The sequence below is a fragment of the Sceloporus occidentalis genome, unplaced genomic scaffold (genome assembly GCF_023333645.1).
Source record: "Sceloporus occidentalis isolate IW3139 unplaced genomic scaffold, rSceOcc1.0.p SCAF_5, whole genome shotgun sequence".
Taxonomy (NCBI): Eukaryota; Metazoa; Chordata; class Lepidosauria; order Squamata; family Phrynosomatidae; genus Sceloporus; species Sceloporus occidentalis.
Window position 1 is genome coordinate 86751865 of NW_028316985.1, and position 12930 is coordinate 86764794.

At 39.7% G+C, this 12930-nt stretch overlaps 1 protein-coding gene across 4 annotated transcripts in view; it reads right to left on the reverse strand.

The window, feature by feature from the left end:
• CACNA2D1 (calcium voltage-gated channel auxiliary subunit alpha2delta 1) overlaps positions 1 to 12930 on the reverse strand; it is a 463694-nt gene that overhangs the window by 99057 nt on the left and 351707 nt on the right. For all 4 annotated transcript variants that reach the window (XM_089524632.1, XM_089524630.1, XM_089524631.1 and 1 more), the window contains exon 11: positions 2435 to 2593. In XM_089524632.1, the coding sequence (XP_089380758.1) occupies positions 2435 to 2593 (159 nt within the window). The remainder of the gene's footprint in view (positions 1 to 2434; positions 2594 to 12930) is intronic.

The window sequence follows — 12930 nt, forward strand, 5'->3', positions numbered from 1 at the left end:
GGGAAAAAAAGAACATAAAGGTACAAAGAGAAACATATCTATTAGTGACAACTGCTTTTGACCCCATAATTCTAGCATATGTAAGCTCCTCTTCTTTTCTAGGTTTGTTTCTCTGAAGCAGTTGTACTTCATTATTACAACGAATGCATCCAGGGGCTGTATCCATCATGTTTGAACAGCCTTTTTCTGCTTCTTCATCTTCATTATTTTAAAACTCTCCAAATGACAATCAGTAATGTTGAGATCAGAAAATAACTGCTCCGAGGTTCTTGACATCAGAACTCTCACAATGTTTGTCTCCCATCTAAAAGAACTTTGGCAGTTTAAGAGGCCTGTGAATGACTTCTAAATAGGCCAACTTATCTGTTCTTAGTTTTCCCTTAGTTTTCAATACAGCTGTAGAGCTGCCATTATAGCAACCAGGGTTGAGTCAGTCCACAAGAAAACTATGAAAGAGAGGGTTGTGTGAAAATGTGGTTGAATTACCTTACTTTAGAAGTAATTTGTCCCTGCTAAGATTTTTCCCTTTGTCAGGTCTATTTCTGTCAATTGATATTGAATGAAACAAAAGCCTACGCACGGGACAATGTATCTAAGAAAGAGTCTATGTAAAGAAGCAAAAATCATGATCTAGTAAGTGGACTCCTACACATTTGACTCAATAGTTACGTCTGCTCTTCAGATGTACAGATACATCTCATGGCAAACATCAGTAGTGTGAAAAACAGACTGTGACTATATTAGGGATAGAAATAATTTTTGTCTCTATTCATCTATTAGCTTAAAGGGAGTGTCTCGACACTCTGGAAACTTAGGAAGAACAACACAGTGGCAAGAATTTTGTGTTTTCACACAATATTCACACATCCAAAAGTTTTTCAGGAAATTATTCTGTGAAGATACTCCTGGACTCTGTACAAACATGTTTCTGTCTAAAAAATACTGTTTCCAGTTAAGACTTTTTTCCTGCCCCAAACCTCTCTCTCTCTCTCTCTCTCTCTCTCTCTCTCTCTCACACACACACACACACACCCATGTGGTTGGCTAGAAACAGTGGTTATTCCCCCCACAAACCCTGCAATTTTCATGCAAAAACCTATGTGTATCTTTGTGCAAAATAATTTTTCAAAATACTTAGAGGTGTGCCGATGCCAGAGGAAGGATGCACAAAATATTCATTTTCTCTACAGCAGGGAATAACTGCAGTAATTATTCATCCTTGCTTACAAGGATGAAATAGTGAAGTATTTACCTCCCTAGACTCTGCACCTATCAGAAAGTTGTGGTCTGATTGAGAGTCACAGCACATGTAGGATTATGCCACATACTTAAGCCATATTAAGATTTCAAGATGTTTCTATCATTCACAATGGATATATGCTTCATAAAAAATAGAATTACAGAGGAGACCATGGATGACATGTGAAAGGAGGTAAATGTGGGTTATGAATGCAGGAGACCCATGTTTAAGTCCCTGCTTAGTCATGAAAGTCACCAGTTGGCATCTGGCCCATCATTTTCTCTAATAGTCATGTTTTGAGAAATAAACAAATGCATGCTCAGAGAAAGAGAAGCATAGATTTGATTGGAGTTCTGTAGGGTATCAGGAACAGAGCTGTTTGCCACTCCTCCATGGCACAGTTTTTTTGTGGTGATTTCCCAGCTTTTGGACATTTTTTCACATTATATTAAGTTGAATAGCTTAGCTTCTGAGAGCTTTAAGGTAAATTGTTATGACATTTTTGGTCCCATCCTTCTGTTTTTGTCGCTGCACACTATTAAAATGAAGCAACTGAATTTTTGTCTTATGTTGAATTTGGCCATTAAGCTGAAAGGAATTATTCCCCCTTCAGAGGTGCAACTGGAGGAAATGCAACACACAGGTGCATGTTTTGTGGATCGAAGGTCCTGCACCATATTTAAAACTCAAACTGTGCTCTATGCTTTCTAGCAGCAAATGTGACATATTTTGTGATTGTTGTAGGCTAAATGAGGCTTTTCATTCAAACTTGGAAGCGACTTCTGGCCACATATTGTTTTGAAAAGAAAAATCTCTCCATGGTTCCTTGGGCTGGAGAGGGGAACTTGGATGAATCCCTCCCACTTCCTAAAAGCACTAGAGAGCATTCTGAGGAGGAAAACCCAAATCATTTTTAAAAGTGGAATAGGACTGTAAGGTATAGTGAAGGGCCTCTGACCTTGGGTTGTTGCCAACAGCAATCTAAAGGATAAAACCTCAAACCAGTCCAACATGATAGCAAAAGCATTTTCCTTAACTAAGCTAGACATTGTTTTAACAACTACTGGAATTTAAATATCACTAGGTAAATGGGCTCTTGTTTAGTAATAGCAATGTGTTTGCTCTTCAGAAAGATTAGCTCACTATAGAACCACAAGGAGATCTTCTCAGATGGTTTGGCTTACTAACACTTACATTTAGCAGCTGTTCAAAGGCATAACTGAAGCCTTTTTTGTAATCAGTGATTCCTTTTGCCTGGATTTTATAAACAGCTTCTTTCAACTTCTTCTTGTTCCGCACATTCGCTTGTACAAGATGGTTGAAACAACTGACGTTCTGGGCATTTTCATTAAACTGCAGAAGAAAAATAGAGAGAAAAGGGCCACTCAGTAAAATATATTAAGAGGCACACGGTAGAGCTACAACTTCCCGGATATATTCAGATTGTGAAAGAAGAAAAAAATTCATAAATTGGATCATAAACTAAGTGACCACTGAACATTAACTGTGCACTTTAGCTGGATCCAATGATCTAAGTTCATGCGAGAGGATCGTATTAAACCAATAGGACTCAGATATTTTTTTCTTTGAAGACCTGGCCAAACATTTTAAACATTTTAAACTATGCTACATTTTAAACTATTCCTGAAATGTTAGAACAACCATTTCCCATGCCATTTGGGTGACAATGAAGGTGGGGATAGAAATTAGCTGCCCCATTCTTTGGGTCAGCCATTAAGATTTTGTAGAACACTAAATTAACCATTGTGATACTCCACTTAAGAGAAGAATTTATTACCCACTTTTGTGCTGTGTTACAATTAAATGCAAGTATCACTCACTGGTCTGGATTGAGTTGATTGACATTCCTGAAGAACACGACAAAACAAGCCTTGCTTGCTAATAGATAAAACAATGAAGTTATCTTCATCCCCAGTGGATGTGTTATGTTGTGGATATATCCAAGGTTCTGAAGGTCAGAGAATGACTGACAACTGAGGTTGTATGGTGCAAACATAATTCAGGCTTATATTTAATTAATTTGAGCTTCAACAAACCAATGTAAACTAACTGAAATACTTCCAAGTATGAAGGTCTTTGCCCTGGCTCCCAAACTGTCCACCTTTCTTCAGATAGTAATAATAATGCCACAACTATAATAATTCACCACCTAAGTCAAACTGACAATGAGGCATCTGTCACAGCTATCTCAGGCTGTGCCTGAATTCTGCTTTGTTTTGTTCAGAAATCAAGTGTATCATCTTACAAACAGCAATTTTACCTGTAAAATATTAATTTTGTGATAATTCCATTTCCAACATTTTTACTTTAGAAGAATGATGTACCAACAGGTAATGTCATTAATATTTTTTATTCCTAAACATTTATGAAAATGTTCCTTTTGGGATATCAAATACTACCATTCTGGCCATATCTGTATTTTAAATGCATTTAAAAGAAATAAAAATAACACACAACTAATGTGCTACTGTCTAAATGACAATGATGTAGACTTGAGTCAGTTGACTCAGACTCATGTTAGACTCAAGTCACTTCAGTCACTTGATTTTGACTTGATTTGGTAAAAATGACACACTGACTTGACTTGACTTGAGACTTCCATATTTGTTAGTGACCAACTTGCTGGTACCAGTCACTTTGAGCAATAGGTAAGATCTGCCCTCAGTTCATGGCCGCATTTCTCGGAAGGAAGGGAACAACAAATATGTTGGAAAATAGGTTTAAAGTAGAAGGATCTTCTGATGCTTTTGAAAAGTTTTAGAATGATCCTCTGATGTGCATTGGGCACAGGCTGCTGAGCATACCTCAAGCCCCACCTCAAGCCCATTGCTTAATATGTTTCCTTGAAGAAACATGTTCAACATTTTTTCTGTTATAAGTTGACCCCCAGACTTCAGACTCAACTTGAGACTTGACTTGTATGTATGTACATCACATAGGCGCTGTACAGAGTGCCAAAAAGAGGCGTCAGGAAGGCGCCCCTCCTTGCTCTGCAGCAGCGCTGTAGCAACCAAATTGTGCGGCGCTGCTGCACAAGAATGTAGCACACGGAAGCAGCTCCTTTTTTTGCAGCACACTTGCACCACACCAAAGCACCAGCGATGGTGCGATGACGTGCCAGCGATGCAGTGCCGTTTGGACACTAAGCTGCTGGCATGTCATTGCTGCGTGCACCATCTGGATGGTGCCGCGCAGCTGCAGCGTGCCCATGACGAGCTAGGGTTGCGGGGCATGTGCATGCCCCACCCCCAAGCAACCTTAGCACATCATGAGCATGCCGCAAAAGGCCCGTCTGTACCGGGCCATGCATACATAGAATCACAGAATCATGGAGTTGGAAGAGACCTCAAGGGCCATCTTGCAAAGACTTGAGACTCAACTTGAGAAATGTACTAAAAGACTTGAATACATCATTGCTAAACAATACAAAAAGCAATGCTAACAAGTTACATGAATCTTCATGTATTGTGCAAGTAGGTGAGACAGGGTGCAACCTGTGGCCAGAAATTTTCCTATTACACCTGGGAATAGTAAACCCTTGGCCCACCAAATGTTGTTGAACTGCAGCTGTCAACAATGAGGCATAACAGCCCATGTTAAGTAGGGCTTACAGCACACTGGATCCTTGAATCTTACTTTTCAAAGCCAGTTTTAACTGTATTCCTTGTCATCCAATAAGATGGCTTTTCATAATGGGATTCACCACAAAACTGGATAAAGCCTTATAGTATTACAACAGTGATTCTCTTCTCTTTTCTTTCTTTTTGAAAAAACTTTGTTTCCCAACAATGCTAAAAAATTAACTCAGTTTAATTTTGTAGCTGATGAACTAAATGTAACATGCTTGAAATTGTATATTATACTAACAAATCCAAATGAGGTGGCAGAAATTGTGATCAAGCTGTTAATCCCTGGCTGTAATAAATTAACAAAATACGGTACCAAAGAAAAGTTGAAATTGATTTTCTCCCTCCACAAATGCAGGCCCAAATTGTTCCTATTTAAGCCAAGTGATGCACAGATGTCAAGGTAATTTAGAAGAATGAAGGCTTCAGTTTTCTTGCTCTACACAACTTGTATTCGGGAAAGGACAATAAAATCCAGCAATAAATTTTATACCCATTAGTCCTTTCACAAAAAAGCACTTGGTTTTCAAGGGTCAACCGCTAGGTGGCAGCCTAGTAAAATAAGTATGTTCCCTCTCAGAATCCTGCTCCAAAACATTTCTAAATGAAAGTTTTTTTTAATTCTCAATTTATTTAATACTGAGTTTGAGCCTGACAATGTCAAGGCTCATTGCTAGGACTGACAAACCCCAGCCCAGGGATAGGAAGAGTAATAACAAAAAAATATAAAGCTACTAAGTACTGTATGTTTAGACTACATCTATCTATTGAGAAGCCAGAACAGCACCTGATATTAGGGAATAAGACTTCCCAGTTAACATGTTTAAATTCTCCTTAGAATGTGAATTGAGTGCAACTATATTCTGTATCTTCAGTGTGAGGCCTACATCACTTATTCATATCATTTTCCTTTATTTACATGGTGCTGGATATTTTGATATGCAGCTTTTGCAATCCAGTTCCCAAGCACTTCTGTACATAATATACATATATAGAATCACACAATCATGGAGTTGGAAGAGACCACAAGGGTCATCCAGCCCAACCCCCTGCCAAGCAGGAACACCAAAGCACCCCCAACAAATGAACATCCAGCAATCATGTTCCTTTTTAACCTTCTTTTCATCAAGCGAAACATATCTAAGCTCCCTAAGCCACCCCTCATAGGGTATGGTTTCCAGACCTTGGTCACCCTCCTCTGGACACATTCCAGCTTGTCCACATCCTTTCTGAATTGTGGTGCCCAGAACTGGGCACAGTATTCCAGGTGAGGCCTGACCAAAGCAGAATAAAGTGGCACTATTACTTCTCTTGATCTAGACACTATACCCCTGCTGATGCAGCCAAGAATCAGGTTGGCTTTCTTGGTTGCTGCATCATGTTCAGCTTGTGGTCTACTAAGACGCCTAGATCCCTTTCATATATACTGTTGTCTAGCCAGATGTTTCTCATCCTATATCTGTGCATTTCATTTTTTTTCTGCCATGATATAAAATATACATACATGATTTAATACACTTGTGTGCATTATATTCCACTGTCCCAATTTCACACCATGTTTTCTGATTAAAAGCTAATATCTTTCAATAAAAGCTATTCCCTTCACACAGAGGTGGCAATCATATGGCCATTTAAATGTTCTTGGTCTGTATCTTCCATTATTCTTCACCATTGGCTACACTGGCTAGGGTTTCTGAGACTTGCAGCTCAATTATAGCTTGAAAGCTATATGATTCTTGCCCCCTTTTTAATTATTGTGTCTGTGTTTTATTCTTGGGATCTAGTATAGCAACAGTTCTTTATACTGTTTTCTGAATCTGTATGTAAATATCAGTTTCTGCTTTCCAGAACCTGATAAGCTATGCTGTTGTGAATAGAGAAAGCAGGTAAACATACTCCCAGGGTCCCCCTCCCTCAAAGAAGGAATGACAATGTCATTTCCACCGAGCACTAATTTAACAGATTTAACCCCCATGAATCAAGGTAATGAATGAGGTGAAAACAAGGCTTTCAAGGTTCACTTTCAAGGCTTGCAGGTTTTACTGATTAACACAGGGGAGGTCAAACAATGAGAAAAGCAATCCGCCAAAGGCTGGACACTTCTTTTTTTGCTGGGGTTAGCATTTTTAATGAAAAGGTGATGGTTACATTTTAGCTGGCTGGAGATTTTTTGTTAAAACTCTGTGTGTCTGATAAGTTGAATCAGTGCAGTTAAAGACAAGAACAGGGTTGAGTGACGCTTATTCCCAGACAGCTATGCATGAAACTGTAGTTGCAACTCATAAACGTAATTTTGAAATTTTATTACTTTTCCTCCCCTTTGTTTTGAATGTCTTTATTTTATGTCAGAGTTTCTGAGAAGAAGGACGTCTGTTCCTGTGAGTATAAACAAGAAAATTGCAATATATCTGGGTGTAAAGGAATAGAAATTGGCAAGTTACTTTTAAGATGAATTAATACATTGCCATGCTGAACTGAACCCCAATCAAGCAGTAGTAGGATGATGCCTTGGGACCTGGAGCATCATCCTGCCACTGCTCACTTATTAATTACTTCAGCAGGTCTTTCTTAAAGAACATTTCCAGTCTCTTACTCAGGATATATATTGTAATATGTTGTTCCACTTGGGGATGCCAATAAGGAATCTCTTGGAGAAATAACTATTAATATTCCTATAGTGATTTCCTGTACTTCAGAATTACCAGTGCATCATTACTGCCAAAAAATAAACATATTTTACAAGAAGTATGGGGAGACAACTTTGGGTTGGGATCTGTATCATCCCTCCCTATGGGAGCTTGGAGGCAGTACTCTCACCATTTCCCAATGTTTCACTTAAACAAATTCCCCCAGAGTTCTCCTACACCCTCTAGGGGTCATGGAAAGCAATTTGGCATTTTTATAAACCTTCATGGACTATTTCAAATCCAAGAGAAGTCCTAGTATGGAGGGCATTTTTGTTTTTAAAAAATGCCAGTGAATTTAGAGGGCTTCAAAAATGAACCTGGATGACCAAATGTTGCCAAGGGGCCACACTTTTCCCACCCCTACTTTACAGAGAGATTTATCTAATCCCAAACTCAACAAGTTATTTTCAGTTGATGACCTTATTCAGTTGCTTGCTTATCTACCTCCAAGCTTGCCATACTATTCTTGCAATAACAGAAGAACTTCATAGACGGTGATATATTTTCATTTCATTTCATTTTTTTTCAACCCCTACAACACAAGATCTCAGGGCAGCATACAAGCAAATTAATTGCATCTTTCTCACAGGACAACTTGTATTTTTCTTACAAGAATTTTGTGGTCTGCAATACAGCATTGGTTTGTACTGGATAAACCACATCATCTTTATAATACTAATAAACCTAATAAACCAGCTAGCAGTGCCAGTGCCAGCTGTAAGACCAGGTAGTGGTGGGAGCACAAGCCGGTAATAATAATAATAATAATAATAATAATAATTATTATTATTATTATTATTATTATTATTATTATTATTTATATCTCCCACCTCTCCCTATGGATCAAGGTGGGATTACATCAATAAAAATAGAATTACAGTTCGATATAAAATACAGTCCATAAAATCACAGCATTGCATTAATATCAATAAAAATCACTATATCAACATCTAAGCTAACAGACATGCTCAGAATGTGGTGTCCCTTTATGGTTGTCTACAGAAAATCAGGGGGGGGGGGGTTGGCCAGCTGGAAGAGATCCGTCTTGAGTGCCTTCTTAAAGGCATCTAAGGTAGTGATAAGTGGATCTCTTCTGGTAAGCTATTCCACAATTCAGGGGCCATGACACTAAATGCTTTGTGGGAAGTGGATATTAGTTTGGTCTTTGGATAGTCTAATAAATTCTTCCCAGGTGTTTTGAGAGTGCAGGGTGGATTATGTAGGGAGAGGCGTTCCCTCAAGTAACTTGGGCACAAGCTATATAGGGCTTTAAAGGTGATAACCAACACTTTGTACTGCGCCCGGAAGCTGATTGGTAGCCAGTGAAGAGATTTTAGTACTGGTGTTTTATGGTCTGACCTAGGTGTTCCTGTGACCAATCCGGCTGCCACCTTTTGCACCAACTGAAGCTTCCGAACTTGGTACAGAGGTAACCCCATGTAAAGTGCATTACAGAAGTCAAGACAAGAGATTACCAGTGCATGTACCACTGCTTCAAGGTCCTTTCCATTCAATTCTGAGTTATCATGGACATATCATTTTCTGGTCAGAGTTACTATCATGCATACTGTCCATCCCTGCAGGGCTGGTGGACTAATTAAGATGGTGCACCCTCAAAGGCTAATGGAGCCTTTAGAATTCTGGAAAGCCTTAGCGGGTCATATGCTTGGTACTACCAATGGTCCTGTTGAAGTCCTGGTCAATAAATAGAATCAAGACCTGACTAGGGCTGTTGACACGATCACTCCCAAACATCTTTTCTGACCCATTACTAATCAAGCCCCATGGTATACAGGTGACCTTAGGGAGCTGAAACAGGAAGGACGATGACTGGAGCATAGATAGTGAAACTTCAGCTTCTATCTGACAAGACACGCTATAGAGAATATCTTTGTTCCTACAAGATGGTAATACATGCAGCAAAGAAAGCTTTCTATTCTGCACGTATTACATCTGTGAGTTTGCATCCAGCCAAACTATTCCAGGTGGTGAGAGGTTTAACTCAAGCACCCTCACCACTGAATCCAATTCTAGAACCTTCAACAGTTTGCTGTGATGCTTTTAATGATCACTTCATAGATAAAATCTCTCAGAAAAGAGCTGACTTAGATGCTGTCATTGTAATGGATGTTGGCAGTGGGGTGGCCAGTGACTGTAGAATCACACTGGATCAGTTTCAATTGGTCAGTACCACTGATGTGGACAAACTGCTGGGGCCAGTAAGAAAGACAACTCTCGATCCTTGTCCTTCCTGGCTGGCTGTTCAGGGAGGAGATGCAAGTAGACTTCAACTACAATGTGCTATTAATGCATCTCTCAGGAAGGGAAGTTTTCCATCCTGTTTTAAAAAGTGTTGGTATGACCACTTCTTTAAAAAGCCCTCCCTGGATCCCCGAGACTTCAACAACAATACACCAGTTTCAAATCTCACTTTCTGGGCAAGGTGATCAAGAGGCCCACTGCCTTCCAACTCTAGGCAGTATTGGATGATACAAACTATCTAGACCCATTTCAAACCAGTTTCAGAGCAGGATACAGAGTTGAGATTGCTACAGTCACCTTAATGGATGATCTTTGCCTGATTATTGACAGGGGGAGTGTGTCCCTGCTGGTGCTTTTGGACTTATCAGTAGTGTTCAGGACTATCAACCATGGTATCCTTCTAGAAAACATGAGGAATTTGAGAATCAGAGGCACTGTGCTTCAGTAGTTCTGGTCCTTTCTTTTGGGCAGGTTCCAGATGGTGATGCTTGGGGATAGCTGCTCCTCAAAAAAGAAGCTGTTATATGGCATACCACAAGATGCCATTCTATCCCCAATGCTATTCAACATCTACATGAAATCAACGGAAGAGATAATCTGGAGGCAGGGTGCTATCAGTATGCTGATGACACTCAAATACCTCCATGCCTTCAAAAACAGCTTCAATTAAGGACAGAATGTCTCTCTGTCTCTCTGAATAAATGCCTAGAGGTGGCAATGGGCTGGATGAAGAAAAACAAAATGAAGCTGAATCCAGACAAGACAGAGGTGCATATTGTCAAAGGTCCTAACCTGAGTTTGGATGTGTGTCAACCAGTCCTGGATGGGTTGTACTCCACTTAAAAGACTGTGTTCATAGTTTGGAGGTACTTCTGGATCTCTTGCTTCAAACGGCAGCTCAGATAAATGTGACAGCCAGCAGTGCTTACCATCAGCTTCAGCTGATATGCCAGCTGCCCCCCTACCTAGAGCTGGAGGACCTAAATATGGTAGTACATGGACTGGTAACATCAGGGCTGGACCTCTGCAATGCACTATGCATTGGGTGATCTCTGTACCAAATTTGAAAAATTCAGCTAGTTCAAAACATGGCAGCCAGACTGATTACTGGAACATCCATGAATGATTAGATTACAGTAGTATTAAAATCACTTCACTGACTGCCAATTAGTTTCCAGGCAATGTAAAAAGTGTTATTACCTTTAAAGCCCTACATGGCTTGGGTCCAGGTTACGTACAGGACTGCCTCCTTCCACATAATTCACCCTGTACTCTCAGGTCCTGTGGTAGACATTTACTCAAGCAACTGTCAGCCAGAGGACTTTTGCTTCAGCTGCTCCTAGACTGTGGAACGACCTGCCAGAAGAGCTTTGACAGCAGAATACATTGTCTGAAAGGAAAACATCACTGAAGACCAATCTCTTCCAGCTGGTTTAGCCAGATAATTTTTAACTTGTGAATTTTAAATGATGAATTTTAAATGTGGATTGTTTTAATATGTGTATATCTTCTCCTTTTAAATTGTATGTATGGCCTTTTAAAATGATGTGTATTTTATCTGATTGTTTTAGCTGATGTGGTGTGTCTGTTAGTTGTTGTTGTTCCCTGTAAGAAATAAAATAATAATAATAAGCTTCACAGATGCATGAAGAACAAATGAATAAACACATGCAGATCAACTGAATAAAGGGACTTAACTGAGCTTAGCGGTGTAATGCCTTCTGTCATATGGTCTGTCCAAGGAGAAAATACCTTATTACCTTTTGAAGTAATTCAAAAGAGGCATCCTGTATCCAACTATTGCTCTGGGAATACAGAAATCTGAAAAGCTATAGCTAGCATGTTTCCAGCCTAATCAGATTTTGCTGTGGCTGATTTTTCAATCTACAAGAGTTGTTGCTATCTTGCTCCTACTGCCATGGCTAAGCAGCTTGGTGACCCAGATGTATCTATACATATTAAATGAGCAGTAGTGAAATAAATCTAATTCCAAGAGGCTTTTTCTTTTAACTAAATCCAGCTTTGCCAATTTCCTTTGTCTATCTGTAGACGTCTATGTGTTCAGTAATAGAATCTTAGGGTTGATTCTTAAAAGGAACTAAATCAGAACATTACTAGTATTTCTAAAACACAGTATATGCTTAAGCAGCTAGTCAGTCCAATTGTTTCATTAAAGGGCCTTTGAAGAACAGAAGGAGAAATTGGGCTTTTTGTAGTTCAGATCCCAACATACTCTTTGAAGATACTCCAAATCAATGAATAATCACAAAAAAGCATTGGGCCAGATATGGAAAAACCCAAGCAGTATTTTCTCCTTCACACTACAGCCACCTCCAATCCATCCAAATCCGGTAGCAGGTCAAAAACTGGATGGGTTAAAATGTGGAGAGCTTCAGTGAAATGGTTTACCGAGAATACAGCATGTAGCAAAGGGAACGTAGCAAACAAACTTGTCTTCCTGCAGTAGACATGATCATTTCTCCTACAGAGGAGAGCCCTCCAGTTATAAAACTGCACTTCTATCATAAAAACTTCCAACAAAAATCTCCCAAATATGAGAAACAGGTAGAGTTGGGAAAGAAAGACCCCAGTGGTATCCCTTGCCGAAACTACATAGAAATGTATTATGCAACACTGTCTTCATAGAGCTGCCTAATTCATTTTCAACAGATGCAAGTCTATGGAGATTATCAGTAAGGGATTATCCCTTTTCCCCCCTTCAATATATCAATATTGCACAATATTGGGATATTACTGGGATAACAACGGGAGATTATCACATGTAAGCAAAAACTATGTATGTCTGGTTTAAAAAAGGGGGAATAGAGCTATTATGATACATATGTGTTAGCAATGAAGTGTTAGCCTCCCCTACTTGTGAGAGTCTGTGCGTGCACAGATGAAACATAGGCCTGGGACAGACCGCCCAAAAAGGGTGGCCTGCCAGCTGCCTACTTTTCTCCTGAGGGAAGCCACAGCTGCCAAACTGTGCAGCTTCCCTCCAGTGGGTTCTTTTTCCGCCGCAGGGTGCACGTAACGAGTGCGCTTATGTCACAATGGTGGCGCCTGTGTACATGGGGCACTGCCATTGTAA